We start from the raw sequence: 17,140 nt of genomic DNA on the forward strand, positions 1-17,140 counted from the left end.
CATAAAAACCTGCAGTTATTTCCTATTTTTATTTAAGCTGAACTATCTTAGAGGTCAGTATGTGGCAGATGCCAGCTGCCATACATATTCAAAAGAGGTTTACATATACAGTTTAACATAGTCCAACTGTTTCTCATCAATACTTGTTTTAGCTTTGAAAGCTGAGAAGAGTATTTTGAATTCATATCCCTCCTGGTCAACCAGCTTAAGCAGGTTCTCTTTGGTGGTGTCATTCGAGGAGCCAAGCATTTTCTGCGTCTGAGTTACAAAACAGGAATAGTGTAGATGTAAGAGACTAGCCACCAGGGAGGCAGAAGGAAGATTCTAGCTAGTGGACATTTCTGGAGGTCAGTTTCAGTTGCTATGGATTGTCTCCAGTGCAGACTGAGAATAACTCAGCTAAGATTTTTTTAAGAGCTATATTTAACTGGATTAACTGGCTACTTATGAACTCTTTCTGAAAGACTTTTCAGCTACTGTATGCCCACGTTTGGTATGGAAGAGAAGACACTGAAGTGCAGGATTCCTAGTCTAACTGCATGTTAGAGGATATGCTATGGAGAGCTTACAGGAAGCATCATGTGTCTGTATATCTCAGGTATTGAAAGCAACCCCATTTACTATTCAAAGGTTGAACACCATAATCACTTTCAGAAATAAATGTTCCAGAAATTAAACTGAGGTCCCACAATATTCATGATCATCCAACATCTGCCCAACAAAGATGAAGAAAACAATGAAAATGGAAGCATTTAAAAAGCACTATGTTAACATGCAAATTTATCTCCATGTTTTCCTACATGTATTTTAGTAACTCGGAGTCACAGTTCATCAAAACTTGATATCAAACAGGATGCTAAAGCACTGATTGTTAACCCATCAAAATCCACAGGTAAAGAAAAAAAGAAACTTTAACTCCAAAGTTTTATAGACTCTTCAAAATTTTTGCAAGGTACCACACATTTCTGCATAGCTACCTGAGATAATAGCATATTTAATAGGAAACACATTAATGACAATATTGTTTACTAAATCACATAACTTCTAAATGAGCATTATAAACACTCCTGTGCTGTGTTCCTAGAAGTACAAGGCGGCCATTATAATTCACGTTATTTTTTAAAGGATACATTCTGTCATAGCAGCAACATCCAGTTTGTCAACATCAGATGAGTCAGGGCAACATTTCTTGAACTCTTTCCGCAAGTCAAAAAAGGAGTAGAAGCATTCAGGCAGTAAGATATTCTGTAAGAGGACACACCAACAACTGTAAACTAAGGTGAATCCAGGCTATTTTCTTCTGCGTTTTCACACTGCAACCAAACAGTTTAATTAAAAATAGCCACACTCATCCAAGTATATATTATAGCAAACATTTTTACAAGCTTTTCAGTGACTTAAATATTATCTCTTATTCAATAAGACTGTTTCCTTGATATAGTAAGAGATATTTGTTTCTTTTATTGAAAAAAGGACAGTTTTTTTTTCTGCTTTTTATTACCACCACCACTGTGGCTTCAATATAGCCGTGGTAGAACAAATTGATACTATTACAACACTACACAACAGTTCTTGGTTTCAATTTTCATTACTTAACCCTATCAAACCAGGAATATCAGCTCAATTTACAGAGCCCAAGCAAACTTGCACAACACACTTTACATTGAATAGACCAGTGATGATCAAACTATGGATCATAGAATGTCAGGCACTGGGTCTCATTGCTCGAGAGTGATCAGGTGACCAGTGGGAAGGCTAAGGCAGGCTACCTACCTGCCTGTCCTGGCACTGCAGACTGCACTGCACCCTAGAAGCAGTCAGCAGCAGGCCCAGCTCCTTGGGATGGGGGGGAGGGGGGAGGAAGAGGGGGAAAGTGTACATAGGGCTCCATGCACTGCCTCTGCCCTGAGCACCAACTCCACACTCCCATTGGCTGGGAACTGGCTGCTTCTGGGGTACAGCATGGTCTGCAGTTCTAGGAGGGATAGAAAGCCTGCCTTGGCACCCCTGCTGCACTGCTGACCAGGAGCTGCTCAAAGTAAGCCCTTTCTGCTCCAGCCCTGACCACCCCCGTTCAAAGTTGGAGCCCCCTTCTATAGGGGAAAGTTCTGATCTTCAGCCCCATCCCAGAGCCTACACTAGTCAAATTATGTTGGGAAGTAGGTGGGCATGTGAAGGACTAATCGACTATCCAATAAGCAACTGCTTATCGGATAGTCGACAAGCTTGTCGACTAGTCGCTCCCCCCTCCACCTTTGCTGCCTCTATCAGAAAGAGACGGGGGGGAGGGCGCGGGAAGAGGGTACTTCAAAGCAGAAGCACCACATGGAGTCCGGGATCAGCTGGGGACTCCTGGGCTCCATGCAGTGCTGCCACTTTGAAGTGCTGGGAGAAGCCTTACTCTGGGCTCCCGGGGCAGCATTTCAAAGCAGCAACATCACAGGGAGCCCGGGATCAGCTTGGAATTCCCCAGCTGATCCCGGGCTCCATGTGGCACTTTTGTTTTTAAAGCGTATCAGCCCTAGAGTGGTTTCTACACTTCAAAGGCTGAGATGCCCCATCGACTAGTCAATTACCTGCAGTTTAACATCCCTATTCACAGGCAGCAACAACAATTTTCTTCAACTGGGTCAAGAGAAAAAAGTTTGAAAATCACTTAATATGCTCAGTCTATTTCAATGAAGACAAGTCAGGGTCTATTTTCAGAGTATAATCACACTTCAGATAGCTGTTTGTATTATAAAATAGACAAAATGACATATAGTGTGATGTGGTGTAAAAGTTTTATCAGCATGTGCTTATGATCGATGCATTTACCAATGAGCTGCAAAGCCAAGAGTGAGTTTATAAAGCTCATCTTACCCAAGTGCCAATAAAAGCCATTATGTTCTATCACTCCAGCAGGCAGGAAGCAGAGGGGAGTGGGGGAACAGGGAGTCCCAGACCACACCAGCCCCAACCGCTGGGGCAGCACACGCTGCCTGAGCAGCTGGAGCCAGCGTGCTGGGGACTTTATTCCCCCGCTGCCTGCCTGCGGGGGAGGGGGGAGTCCCAGACCAAGCCAACCACAACCGCTCAGGAAGCTAGCGCCTTACTCCTCCCCTCCCTGCGGCAGCACGCGCTGCCTGAGCAGCCAGAGCTGGCACAGTCCCGGACACCCCAACCCCTTCCCCACGCGTAGGAAGGCAGCAGGGGAACAAAGTCCTCAGCGCGCAATGGACCGGCATTTTAGGTCGGGGCTGGCACAGTCTGGGACACTCCCCCTCTAGTCTGCCCCAGGAAGGCAGAGGGGAATAAAATCTCCAGCACGGCAGCTGGAGCCAGCACGGTCCGGGACTTCCCCTCCCCCCGTTCCCAGCCCGCACAGGAAGGCATCAGGCATATGACGAACCAGTGTTTCAGGTACCGTGCTACTATTTAGGGAGCAGCCCACGCACTTCCTGGGCCTTGGCCTGTGACTGCAGGATCCCCAGGTACTGGTCCCTGTCCCCTCCCCCTGCCCAGACCCCTACAAGTACCCTGTCCCACCACCCACTGGCACCTTGTCCATTGCCCCAGGCCCTTGCCCCGGCACCCTGTGACACCCTTCCCCAATACCATGTCCCCTGCTCCCACCAGCACAGTTGGGGCCATATTAGTGAGGCTTGTGGGAGTTTTGGAGTTTTTATTTTGCATCTCACTTGTGTGGCCCCAACTGACTTTTCTGTGGGTCAGTGACCCTGACTCAAAACAGGTTCCCTGCCCTTCTCAGAAATAAAGACAATGCAGAAACTTTGTGTTTGGTGATTTGTTGGCCAGGCTTCATTTTTAAATAAAATACTATGTCAATTGGACCCAAACCCCCATAGCATCATAACACTCCTGAACTCCCCCATCCCCCAGGCCCTAGATCTGAACCTATCATACACTGCAACCCCCTGCCCTGAGCCCCTCACATACCCTAACCCAAATTCCTGCACCCTCATATCCACAAGCCCATGGCTTGCTTAGTACCCTAACCCTACATCTGACCCCAACAGTGGCCGGCCTGAAGCCCCCTCCCCGACCCAGTGTCCCCTTCTCCACCTCCCCCTGCATTCAGATTTCCTCCCAGAGCTTGTACCTCTCACCGCTTCCCGCACCCAAATCCCTCATTCCCACCCCAGAGCCCACACATCCTGCCTCAACCCAGTGAGGGCAAGGCTAGACTGCAGGAGTTTTTCAGGATTCCAGACATATCGCAGAAAAAGCTTGTTTTGCTTTTTTTTTAGTGGAAGAGCAAACATGATCTTTCGGTAATCCCTATATTCCTCTTTCCACGAGGAATAAGGGAGCTTCCAAAACAAGGGGTTTTTCCTGACATTTGGTCCAGTCTAGATGGGCCAAATGTTTGAAAAACCTCTTCCTAAAGAAGAATTGGGGGGAAAAAAGCAGCACTATAAGGGTTGGGAATAGCAAGTGATGGAGAGGAGAATAGAGAGGAAGGGGCAGGACTTCGAGGAAGGGGCGGGGCGGTAAATCTTGACTTGTTCTGTGATTTAAAAAGTGATCTTGGGTGTAAAGAGGTTGGAGACCACTGCTTTAAAACTAACCTAAAACACCTTTTTAATAAATAGTGTCATGATTTTAAGTCCAACATCTCAGAAGCATCCAGGAATACAAGTGCTATATATTCCACCACAACTCTTTTCTAACTGTGTAGTTTATCAAGGTTTTCTAGCAATAGGGGTGACCCGGAAAGGGTAAGTCAGAGTCCTGAAACCTATGACTGGTGCATGACTGATATTTGCTTTAAGTAAAAGGACTAGTAATATATATTTTTTAGGTATGGGAAAAGACTTCACATTTGGAGGAAGAATTAAAAAAAGTACAGAGAGTTGATTAAAAAACTATGAATTTCTTAGAAGTTTGGCAAGTCTGAAGTAATCCCAGAGGGAATTGATAGAAGGATGTTAAGAAGAGGGTGACTGACTAATTTGTGTAGTCAATACAATTGGTATTGTTACAGGATTAGTTGATAAGGGGAGGCGAGATCCAGGAGCTATCCCTGCTGCAGCTCTCCAGTTTAAATGTTGTAGGAGCCAGGCACACAGGCAACCTGGCTCTTACTACATTTAAAAGGCAGAGCCATTGCAGAGATAGCTCCTAGATCTGGCGCGAACCAGGACTGCTCAGTTCTGGCTCACACCAGGTTCTGGATCATTAAGCCTCTGCCTCCCCTACTCCTTTCACACCCCTTGCTGCCTCTGATACAGAGGCAGCAGCAGACAGGGGAAGCAAGTAGTTGAGTAGTGACTCCATTCGTCGCTTACATCCCTAGATTGATTAGCAACAGGCAGACCTCAATCGGGCTGCCATAGATACATGAAAAAGGTTATTGTGTAGATAGCATCACCAATAGGAGCATCATCAATAGGGATGTGAAAGTGTAACTGTGTACATGGTTAACTGATGATCCTGGGCTCATTGGTTAAGCTTCATGGTTACACACAGCCTCCTGGTACACGCAGGGAGCTTGCCTTAAAAACTGGTTATGCACCAGATCCAGAAAGCTGCCTAACTCCCTCCCCTTGCATGGAACAGCTGAAGTTTTCAGCTGTTACACAGATTACTTAAACCCATTTTCACATCCCTCATCACCAATTACACATTTAAACCACTAATTCACAAGAGATTCAATAAGTAAAGGGGGTAGAATGGTATTTGACATACTTTTGGTTGTACTATGCTGACAGCAATTTTTTCAAAAGCAACTCAGGAGTAACAACAACAACAACAACAACAACAGTAATAAAGAAATAGCTTTTCCAAACATATTCCTACTAGAAGATGTACCCAACATTGCTCAGGTCCTTAACTCATCTTTTTTTTTTTTTTAAATAAAATGAAAGAGTACAGGTCAAATGTCCCTTGTCCAGCACCCTCGGGATCTGAACCATAGAGTTCAAGGCTCCCTACACAGATATAGGGCTCTGCTCCCAGCTGAGACTGCACTCCCTGCTGCTTCTCACTGCCTCCAGCCCCGCACCCAGCCAATCCTGGCTAGGGCTGCATCTTCCACTGCGCCAGCCCCGGTCAGGGTCCAACTCTGCTGCTGCCTTCCCGGGCCGGGGGCTGCACTGCTGCCAACCCGCAGGACTGCACTGCTGACCCTGATGCCTCTAGCCCCAGCTGGGGCTGCACTCCTTGCCACCAGCCCTGGCCAGGGCTGTGCTCCTCACCATGCCAGCCCAGCTGGGGATGTGCTCCCACTGCCAACTCAGCTCAGGCTGCACTTCTGAAACTTGGCAGCCAAGGCTCTCTGGTCCAGCAATATTCATGGTCCTATTAGGCAATGGATGTTGCCAGACCAGAGTGTCCTGGATTTTAGAAGTTCAACCTGTACATGCTTAGTACATACTTAAAGGATTACCCAAACCCTCTGTCAGCACAGCAGCTCGGGGCCAGATAAGAAGCACCTCTACATGGCTGCTGCAGCTCCAGAGAGCACAGCTGGGGGAAGGGTGCAGGTCTCCTGCCTAGGGCAGGTCCAGGTTCATCTGCCTCCTGTGCTCCCTAGCCAAAGTGAGGAATATCAAATTCTGCACTTTCCCCTCACTCCCTGATGAAGGGAAGCAGCCAGCCATGTTCTCATAGTAATTGGAGTTGAGGGGAGGGAAAGGGTGTTAAGCCCCCCCCCCCCACACCCTTCCTAAAGGGCACCCAGGTGGTAGGCTTGGGGCTGGGGCAGATGAGGGGGTGGGGAGAAAAGTGGTGACCCCAGCCAGCTCCTTTCACCTGCCTGGTGATTCGGTCTCTTTTCTGTATGGTTTTCTGAGAAGCAATCCTCTCCCAGGCACATCCCATTTTCCTGGCACAACTAAACCCTTACTTGGCTTTAAGCTAGGAAAAGAGGAAGCTGTATTCTGAATTTGGTAGTTCTAGCTCTTACTGTTCAGGAAACTAGCTTAGCTCCAGTTTAATTGAAATAAAATCTACCTAGAGGTTTGATATTGCCAAGATACGGTGTTTGGTAGAAGCACAGACGTGAAAGGTGTATTGAGGTGTGGGAGCTGATGGACGTTTAGGAACTTCCTTGTAAAGAGGATTTTTTTTTTTTAAAAGTTCATTAAAATCTATTCAGTCTTGGGTCAGGAAAGACCTTGAATTAATTAGCATGAAATAGCATCTGCATATAAAGTCCTTATTTGTACGTGGCTGAAGAGTCAGCATCTCCTATAACCATAAGCTTCCATGTTTTATTCAGTTGTTCATGAGGTAATGCTTCTTTTCCAGAAGTCAGCAAAACAAGATCCTTGCATTGACAATTTAATGGCCAATTTCTGTCTTGACTTGGAGAATTCTCTGTTGGGATGGAAGGTGGGGGGAGGGAGGGGGGGAGTTGGAAGGATTTTAGACACTAAGAAGTTTTTTGGCTTTGTAATATTGATAAGTATTACTAGGGGGTGGTGCCCCCTGCTCGCTACGCTCACTGGCTCTCTCCCACCAGCCATCATCACCCATTCCCTGAAGCCAGGCCTGACCCAGCTCTGCCCCACCAGCCGCCAGGGGTTGGACCGTGGCTGGCCCAGCTCTCTCCCCGCTGCAGCCATAGTGAGAGGGCTGGGTCAGCCTCAGTCCAACATCCCATTGGCTGGAGGGGGAGGGCTTCCCCCCCCCCCGCCACAAAGGGGAGTTCTTGTGGCTTGTAGCCACCCCCTCCACCACCGCTCCAGCTGCTCCCCCCTACACCACCCCAGCTGCACCAAGCCCTGCACTCTCGTCCCCGTCTGCCCCTCCCTCTCCCTCGGGCTGCTGGGAGGAGGAGGTGAGGCCCAGGCCCTTTGTTCTCCCCTAGCCCTCAACCCTGGCTGCTGGGAGGGAGTGTGGGGGGGGGGGGAGGGGAGGTGAGGCCCAGGCCGGAGAACTGCAATTTAAAACTCCGGCACCTGCCACATGGCAGCTCCCATAGCCCTGTCCCTCTGCCATAGGCCTTGCCACAGCTTCCCCGTACTCCCCACGCGCAGTTTAAAACTCCGGTACCAGCCTGAGCACAGGGGACGGCATGTCCCCCAGTCTGGTTTCCCCCATGCAGTGGGCCTCTCCACTCCCCTGACTGCCGCCCTGCAATTCTTCTCCTCCTCCTTCCTCCCCCAAGCCCACCAGCAGCAGCTCATCTTCAGTGCTGATGCTGCTGGGGAACCAACGCTGCTGATCCCTTCTGGGTTAGCAGCAGAGAAGAAGAGGAGGCGGGTGGCTGAGGGGGAAGGAGGCTGCAGGACGGAGAGTGATGTGATGACATCACTCTGTCATCCTGCAGGAAAAGTTTTCTTTAACATATATAAAGAGATGTTCATGGTGCAATTTCAGCCATTTTCATAAGTTTTGCCTTTAACTGCAAGATCCTGAGAATGTTCAATATCAAAGTGTTATTTTCTTGTACCCACCCGAACAGCAGGGGAGGGCAGTAAGAGCCCCAGAAATTATTTGAGTGTACCTGACTGCAATGGGGGCCCTTAGAAGTAATATTCTGTTTTCCCACCACCACACACAATGCATAATAAAAAGTAAAGCAGCTCAAAAGGGGGCCTCTGTTAAGACCCTGTGCTTATACCTAGCACCAGCTCTGCAGCCAGAGTAGGAAAAAATACACCTATTACAGAAGTCATGAACTTTAAATTCTTTTTTAATTGCAACATACTTAAACTGCTACTCTGGCTCTCACAAAATAAAAGTTCAGTTTTCACAATTTTAAAGTAAAATGTCATTTCACCTGCTGAAACTCTTATGCAGCTAGTCAAACTTTTGTAATTCCCAGTTCTTGTTTCATGACACTTCAGGTCTCTCTATCCCTATTCTTAATCATTCAGTATAATCTGAACCTGCCTATGTCATAACCACTCAAAGTCAGAGCTTGTTAAAGTGGTTCGTATTGGACATCCAAGACTGGAGAACTCCAAAGCAATTAGTAAGTTTTCAAGTCTTGGTTTTAGTTTACACTTGGGGTTTAAGATCAACATTTTGTTATCCACAGGAAAGCTACAGAATGTCATTGGCTTGTATTTTTTGTTTAACCCATAGTCAGTGCAAAGCAGATTTCAAATTACCAGCTATTTCCACTGAAATAGCAACTGAAGATCCTAACCAGTATTAAATTCCTTTTGTTCTAGACACTATACACATGCATAGAAAATAGTTTAAAAATATTTGGTGACTAAGATAACAAAAGCAATTTTCAAATGTGTGTGTTTTTCTAAAACAAATCCGCACAATCTAGTTGCATGGTGGAGAAATAGCATAAGATAGATAAATTGTACAGCAGTTAGATAAGTAATTTTATCATATGGAAAGAAATGTATACAGGTTGGACTTTCCTTGTCCAGCACCCTCAGGACCTAACCAGTCCCAAATGAGGGCATTTGGTGGACTAGGGGAGGTCCCTCTCCTCATGGCCCATGCTACCCTGCTGCTGCCCCAACCCCAGGGCTTTCTAGATGCCGCTAGTCCCACTGATGCCAGGACTGGAGTGGCACAGCTGGAGCTTTGCAGTTGGGGTCAGAGCTCCACAGCTGCTTGGCTCCATGGCCCCCACTAGGGCTAGGACTCCCCACCATGCTGCACCCCTTTTGACCCACTGGGCTCCCGGCTGAGTCACTGGTCCCCCCCTACCGTGCTCCTGCCCCAATGCCAGACCTCCCTGTTCCTGAGCTCTGTGGTCATCACAGTCTGATGAAGAGTTACAGTGGTATTAGTAGTTAACTGTACCACTTTCATTGGAAAATTTTCCTGTGTAGACAAGCCCTAAAGATCTAATAAAAATAGTCATAGGAGAGATTTCTCTGTTATGAATATGCTGAAGCAGTCACATTGGACATCATAAAGCAAGAATAAGCAGAACAATTCTTCATTAAAGCCTAAACACCACCACAGAGATAAGCCCTAAGGAATATCTAATGAATACAACCTTACCTTTTTGGAAGCTTCAGGATGCAGAAGCTGTCTGATGTGAAGCGGTCCATCAGTACAGAGACAGAAGGAAGTACCTAAACCAATATTCAGTTCATTGCTCACAGACTGGTTAAACTGAAAGTTGAAAAAATAGACATAGTACAAGTTTAGTATCAGAGTTTACTAAGTCCTGCACTTTGTTTTTAATAGCTCGGTGTAACTTTCGGACCATTACAAACAACTTGTTGAACACGGAAAGGGAAATGTTCAGGACTATACAACACGCTTAACGGGAACCAGGTCACATTCCCCTGCCTTGTTTAGGCACACAAATCCTTTGGGCTAATATTCAAAGCTGCTGAACCATCACAAATCTGATTAGAGTTAATGGAGACTATAGTTGCTCAGAACCTTTGAAAGTCATCCTAGAATATTTAGGTGCTTCAATAAGGCATCACAAACCTAACTCTTGCATCCGACGAAGTGGGTCTTTGCCCATGAAAGCTTACACTCTAATACATAGGTTAGTCTCTATAAGGTACCACAGGACTCCTTGTCGCTTTTGCAGACCCAGACTAACATGGCTACCCCTCAGATACTTGAAATCTAACTTTAAGCATCCTCCTTAATTTCTGCTAAACTCTTTAGACTAAAGCTCCTGGCAGGGGCTGAGAGCTGGGGGATGTTACTCTTCTCTGTAAAGGGAGAAGCATTAAAGTAACGAGTTGGGAGCCTCCAGGTTATTAGGCAAGAAAAAGAGAAAGAGAGCACTATGGTTAAGCAGGGATAAGACTGCTTACAGCAGAGGCTGTCTCCACCTTTGGTTCAGGTGAAGAGAAGAAATAAAATTTCAATGAGTTTAATAAGTAAAGTCAAGGAGACAACTAAACTTCAAGGAACCTTCAGTGAAAGGGCTCAGAGCGAGTGGATCACTCCCAACCTAGCCTACTACTACCCCAGGCTGGAAAGGGGAAGGGAATGGGGCAGATTCGGGATCTTAGCAGGCCCTTGCAGGATCCCGGCCTCTCCCAACGCGCTCATCTGCCGCGGGCGCAATAGGGCCATGTGGGCGCTAAGAGCCTTCTGCAGCTTTCCAGAGACTGCGGCTCCCCCGCCCGTCTCCTCCGCGCACGTGTGTCCCAGGCGAGCTGCAGCAGACCCAGCAGAGCGAGAGGAGCCCCCCCGGAAGGAGGTTCGAGTCTCTCCCTGCTCGGCAGGGGGTAGGTCCGTGCCGGGCGCGGGCTATTGGCACAGCAGCCGGAAGCGACTCCCTGGGCAGAGGGGCTGGAGACGCCCCGCGGAAAGCGGAGCTGGAGTCACCTGTCGCAGGGCTTGTTCCAGCGGCGGGGCTCCCGCCAGGCGCTCCACGTCCAGCGCGGTTGTTTCCATGCACTCGTCGGTGAGCTCCAGGTGCTCGGGTCTGACCGGCCCTTCGTGCAGGCTCCCCGCCTGGCGGGGGACTAAGTCAGTGCTCTCCGCTCCCCAGCGCGACACCCCCGGCTGTGCGCCCCCTCCCGCGTAGAGCGGCTGCCCCGCGGGCTGGAGGCCCGGGGGTGAAAGCCTGGTGGACGGGCCCGCCACGGGGCTTGCTGGAACGGGGTGGCCGGGGCTGGCGGCTCTCCCGCCCCAACTCCGTCTGCGGCCAGTGTCAGGACGCAGCACTTCCCCTCAGGACTCACAGCGCCCCTGGCAGCCCCTGTTGGGGCCCTCCCTGCAGCCCCCTCCGGGACGGGCAATCCCCGCCCGCAGCCTCCCCCCCCCCCGCGGCCGGGGGCCTGCTCAGAGCAGTACCTTCTTGTGGGCCAGATCCACCACTTTCCACAGCAGCTGGACCAGCTCCTTCTCATCCGAGCCCAGCTTGGCGCCCTGCGCGCCCGCTGTCGTCCCGAACAGGATCACCAGGTAGTCAAGAGACGCCGTCATGATGCTCGCGGGGGGAGCAAGACCCCAGCTGTTACCGAGAAGACCCTGCCGCGCACCCCCCCACACCCGGCGTGCAAGGACGCGCCCCGGCCCCCACCCAGCGCACACCTGCAGCCACTTCGCTCTCCCCCGCCCTCCACCACTCCCGGAGACCTGCTCAGGAGGGGCGGGACGGGCAGCGTCCCCTTTTGTAGCTGATTGCTCGGGCCGGGAACCTGTTCACGGGCAAAGAAGAGCTGCGCCCGTAGGAGGTACGCAATGGCTGCGAGCCTCTTGGTTTTGGGATGTGGCCCTACCTGCTGCTTTCCCTCCCTCCCCACGTGGTGCAGGTAAGAGACACCTGAAGGAGCCCGCCCATTGGCCCCTTCAAACAAGGACGTGGCAGCAGGAGGGGAGGAGGCAGCGGTCAAGGGGGCAGTAGCAGTAGGTGATGGCAGGGGCAGCGAAAATTAGGCGGAAGCAACAGCAAAAGGGGGGAAGAGTAGGGGCAGAGAGAGAGAGCAAAGGCAGGAATATCAAACTGGGGTGAAGGCAGCAGCTGTAGATAGATTGAAAAGCAGAGAGGTTCCAGGAGAAGGGGAGGTGATAGAGTAGCAAAGGGCAAGTGGCAGCAAGAGCCAGAGGAGCCATTGGCATGGGAGAAGAGGTGGCTGTTACCCAAAGGTAATAGACCAGGAGGAGAAAGCACTTCAGTAGCTAATGACAAAGTTGCCTAATGAGATCAACTCATCTTCTTTGCCTGAAGAAGCTGAGACCTGGCTGCATCCAGCCCTTTGCTCACTCTGCGTGGTATTGTGATAGCTTCTCCCTGCTGCCGCAGACGTGTAGAGCCCGAGAAAGGTACACAGCCATGGTACTGCTTCATGGTCACTGGAGCCCCTGTACCATTCTCCAGGGGCTGAGGGAAAGGAGGAGGAGAAGTGGGGTGTCTGGTTTATTGCTGAGGGGAAGATGCAAAAAAGACTCCAACACATGCTGCATTTTAAAGAAGCCCAAATCCACTGTATAGGAAAATAGGCTCTGCTGAAGCTTTGACTGGAGCAGCTAGATGGCGAATAGGGAAGGTGGTAGATTGTGGGGAGTGGAAGGAGAGGATGAAGAGCTGGCAGATGACTTGAAGGAAAGGGGAAGCATGTGGAGTGGATAAGAGGGTAGTTGGGAGCAACATGGAGGGGAATGGGTGGGGAACTGGGCAGATGTAGTGGCTGTTGAGTGTGGGAAGGATGCACCCATTGGGCCTTGTTGGAACTTGTTCTGTGCAGGTGCAGCAGAAGAGGCTGATGGGCAGTTTTCGGCTGACTTCAGGGAAGGGAGCCTAACAGCAATTCAAGGCAGTGAAACCCCCTTTATTTACCCTTTTATACCTCCAAGTCCCTTTAAACACACTTTATTCAAAGATAAGAAAAAGGCAACAACACTGATTTATCAAATGGGTGCTGTGGCCACTTTGACAGCATTGCAGCATGTGGGTCAGGCAGACCTGCATCTCAGCTGTGCTGTGAGTTCAGCGGGGGTACCTGGGTTGTCCCTGCAGTGGGCACTTTCTTAAAGCACTGGTCTGGCTAACAACCAGCTCTTGACTGAGTGGGCAGGGGGTGATTGTACTCCCCTTGCTGGCTGCGATCCTGAAGGGGGGGTGGAACATGTCCTGGGTGGGAGTAACAATGTTTACAGGTAGCAGACTGGGCTAGACATAGTGTTGCTGCCTCCCCACACCCCCAAACAACACCTGCATTCTATGAAGTGGTTCCAGACCATCAATCAAAACCCTTCAGAGACACAGCTGACTGCCTCCTGCCCTCCACCACCAGGGAGCATTTGACTGCTAAGGAGAATGGAAAGAGTGAGTGTGGAGCAGGGTAACTGGCCCCCTGATCCCAGACTAGACACTTACCATGAAAGGCAATTTGTGAGAGAACTTACTTGCAAAGTTTTCCTCAATAAACATAGCAAATACTTATTTATTTTTTCTAGAGCAACATTTTTCCAAGGATCTGAAACAGCTTTACAATAATTAATTAATTAACTAAACTTCCTTCCCCCTTACACAAGTTTTTTCAAAGAGCTCTTCAGAAGATTTTAACAAGCACTGAAATGCAAAGTGGGGGGGGGGGAAGGAGAGGGGAATAAGAGGAAGAACAGAGTGCAGCTGTTACACAACAATACTACACAACAGTTTGGGACAGGAATTGAAAAAATCTAAATTGAACTAATGGCTGCAGGCAGCCAATGCCTTTCATATAAGTATCTCTCCTATCACTCAGGAATTATATCCATTTAAAAATTGTGTAACCTGAGATACCAAGAGATAAAGTTGTAAATGTACATACAGTAGTGATTCCACTGGGGCTGTCTCAAGTTCTCTGCACATCTGTACCATTATTTTCAGATGGTCAGATAGCTAATGTTGTGGTATCCTCTTGCACTAAGGATACCTCTCTGGAGGAGGGAACATTAGTTGTTAGGAAGAGACAGGTGTTAGTAGTGGGTGGGTGATTGTTAGAAACATAGCTAGTTGGGTTTGTGATGACCAGGAGAACCGTATGGTGACTTACCTGCCTGGTGCAAAGGTTACGGATCTCTCAAGGCATCTAGATAGATTTATGTGTACTGCTGGGGAGGAGCCAGTGGTCGTGGTACATGTAGGTACCAGTGACGTAGGGAAGGGTAGGAGAGAGGTCCTGGAAGCCAAATTTAGGCTGCTAGGAAGAAGACTGAAATCCAAGACCTCTTAGAAATGCTTCCTGTTCCACGCGCAGGGCCAGATAGGCAGGCAGAACTTCAGAATCTCAATGCATGGATGAGACGATGGTGTAGGGAGGAGGGGTTTCGATTTATTAGGAACAGGGGACACTTGAGATGGGGGAGCCAATACAGGAAGGATGGGCTCCACCTAAACCAAGGTGGATCCAGATTACTGGCACTAAACATTAAAAAGGTCGAAGAGCAGTTTTTAAACTAAGAGATGGGGGAACGCTGATTGGTACGGAGGAGCACGTGGATCAGATGGAGACTTCTCTTAGAGGAGAGTCCATGAATGGAGATTGTCAGTATTTTAGTCAGAAAGAGAGGAGGGGAGATGATAAAGTATGGGCCATATCAGACAAGAAACAAGAAACAATCACATATACAAGAATCTAATACATCAGGGAAGGGCAGACAAACAGTGGCAATTTTTAAAAGTGCTTCTACACAAATGCTAGAAGTCTAAATAATAAGATAGGTGAACTAGAGTACCTCGTATTAAAGGAGGAGATTGACATAATAGGCATCACAGAAACCTGGTAGAATGAGGACAATCAGCAGGACACAATCATACCGGGATGTAAAATATATCGGAAGGACAGAATAGGTTGTGCGGGTGGCGGAGTGGCACTATATGTCAAAGATAATGTAGAATCAAATGAAGTAAAAATCTTAAATGAGTCAACATGTTCCATTGAATTACTATGGATAGTAATTCCATGCTTTAATAAGAATATAGCAGTAGGGATATATTATTGACCACCTGATCAGGACAGTGATAGTGATGTTGAAATGCTAAGGGAGATTAGAGAGGCTATCAAAATAAAAAACTCAATACTAATAGGGGACTTCAATTATCTCCATATTGACTGGGTACATGTCACCTGAGGACGAGATGCAGAGATACAATTTCTCGATGCCTTAAATGACTGCTTCTTGGAGCAGCTGGTACAAGAACCCACAAGGGGAGAGGCAATTCTCGATTTAGTACTGAGTGGAGCACAGGATCTGGTCCAGGAGGTAACTATTACAGGACCACTTGCGAATAGTGATCATAATATAATAACATTTAACATTCTTGTGGTGGGAAGAACACTTCAGCAATCCAACACTCTGGCATTTAATTTAAAAAAGGGGAATTATGCAAAAATGAGGAGGTTAAACAGAAATTAAAAGGTACAGGGACTAGAGTAAAATCCCTGCAAGCTGCATGGAAACTATTCAAAGACGACATAATAGAGGCCCAACCTAAATGTGTACCCCAAATTAAAAAACATAGTAAGAGACCTAAAAAAGAGCCACCGTGGCTTAACAACCATGTAAAAGAATCAGTGAGAGATTAAAAGGCATCTTTTAAAAAGTGGAAATCCAGTCCTAATGAGGTAAATAGAAAGGATCTTAAACCCTGCCAAATTAAGTGTAAAAATGTAATAAGAAAACCCCAAAAAAGATTTTGAGGAACAGCTAGCCAAAAACTCAAAGTAATAGCAAAATGTTTTTTAAGTACATTAGAAGCCAGAAGCCTGCTAAAAAACCAGTGGTGCCCCTGGAAGAGACAGAGAGAGAGAGAGAGAAACAAAATGATTTCTTTGCTTTAGTCTTCATGGCTAAGGATGTTAGGGAGATTCCCAAACCTGCGCCATCCTTTGTGGGTGATGGTTCTGAGGAACTGTCCCGGATTGAAGTGTCATTAGAGGAGGTTTCGGAACAAATTGAAAAACTTAACAGTAACAAATCACCGAGACCAGATGGCATTCACCCAAGGGTTCTGAAAGAACTCAAATGTAAAATTGCAGAGCTAACAACTGTGGTTTGTAACTGATCCTTTAAATCAGCTTCTGTACCCAAGGACTGGAAGACCGCTAACATAACACCAATATTTAAAAAGGGCTCTAGAGGCGACCCTGGCAATTACAGACCGGTAAGTTTAACGTCAGTACTGAGCAAATTAGTTGAAACAATAGTAAAGAATAAAATTGTCAGACACATAGAAAAACATAATTTGTTGGGCAAAAGTCAACATGGTTTCTGTAACCTGACCTATGCCCCAATAAAACCAAAACTAGGTGGATAGAAGAACTGAACCTAGTTGAAGCCTCTAGAGAAAGTGGATCTACTGTGACGGATAAACCCCTTTCATAATTGTAGCAATTATCTACAGAGCTGTGTCACTGTAGAACTTGTAGTACAGACATCCACATAGGGACTTTGTGGCATTGCCTAATTTTTGGGTGCCTAGGAAATAATTGAAACGACATTGGATCTGCAAACTCTACATTAGACACACATAGATTCCCTATGCAATGCATGGGGAAAGACAGATGCCTAAGAATAAGATCCACAAAAGCTGGCATGCTGGGTAGGAATCAATCTCAGCCAGGGGAGATGAAGAACAAAGTAGTGTGTCTTAAGTCCTGCCCCTCTCAAGAGTTAGGAACATAAATCTGGGCTGTAGAGCAGAGGTCACCAACCAGTCAACTGCGATTGACTGGTCAATCCTGAGGAGTCTCCAGTTGATCACAGTCACCCAGTGTTGGAGCAAGGCTGTTGCTAAGGCAGGCTCCTT

General features: G+C 47.8%; 2 protein-coding genes across 5 annotated transcripts in view; one reads left to right on the plus strand and one right to left on the minus strand.

Annotated features, from left to right (window-relative positions):
- Window positions 1-11,830, minus strand: part of ESRP1 (epithelial splicing regulatory protein 1) — a 61,603-nt gene extending 49,773 nt beyond the window's left edge. For all 4 annotated transcript variants that reach the window (XM_075920380.1, XM_075920379.1, XM_075920378.1 and 1 more), the window contains exons 1-4: window positions 11,698-11,830; window positions 11,227-11,355; window positions 9,928-10,041; window positions 1,131-1,245 (exon numbers count right to left, since the gene is read on the minus strand). In XM_075920380.1, coding sequence (XP_075776495.1) covers window positions 1,131-1,245; window positions 9,928-10,041; window positions 11,227-11,355; window positions 11,698-11,829 — 490 coding nt within the window. In that variant the 5' untranslated portion in view covers window position 11,830. The remainder of the gene's footprint in view (window positions 1-1,130; window positions 1,246-9,927; window positions 10,042-11,226; window positions 11,356-11,697) is intronic.
- Window positions 11,831-12,030: 200 nt separating this feature from the next.
- The window catches only part of VIRMA (vir like m6A methyltransferase associated), a 68,272-nt gene continuing 63,162 nt past the window's right edge, over window positions 12,031-17,140 (plus strand). The window contains exon 1 of the mRNA XM_006110999.4: window positions 12,031-12,158. Within this exon, the coding sequence (XP_006111061.1) occupies window positions 12,114-12,158 (45 nt within the window). The 5' untranslated portion in view covers window positions 12,031-12,113. The remainder of the gene's footprint in view (window positions 12,159-17,140) is intronic.

This window comes from Pelodiscus sinensis, chromosome 2 (genome assembly GCF_049634645.1).
Source record: "Pelodiscus sinensis isolate JC-2024 chromosome 2, ASM4963464v1, whole genome shotgun sequence".
NCBI lineage: Eukaryota > Metazoa > Chordata > Testudines > Trionychidae > Pelodiscus > Pelodiscus sinensis.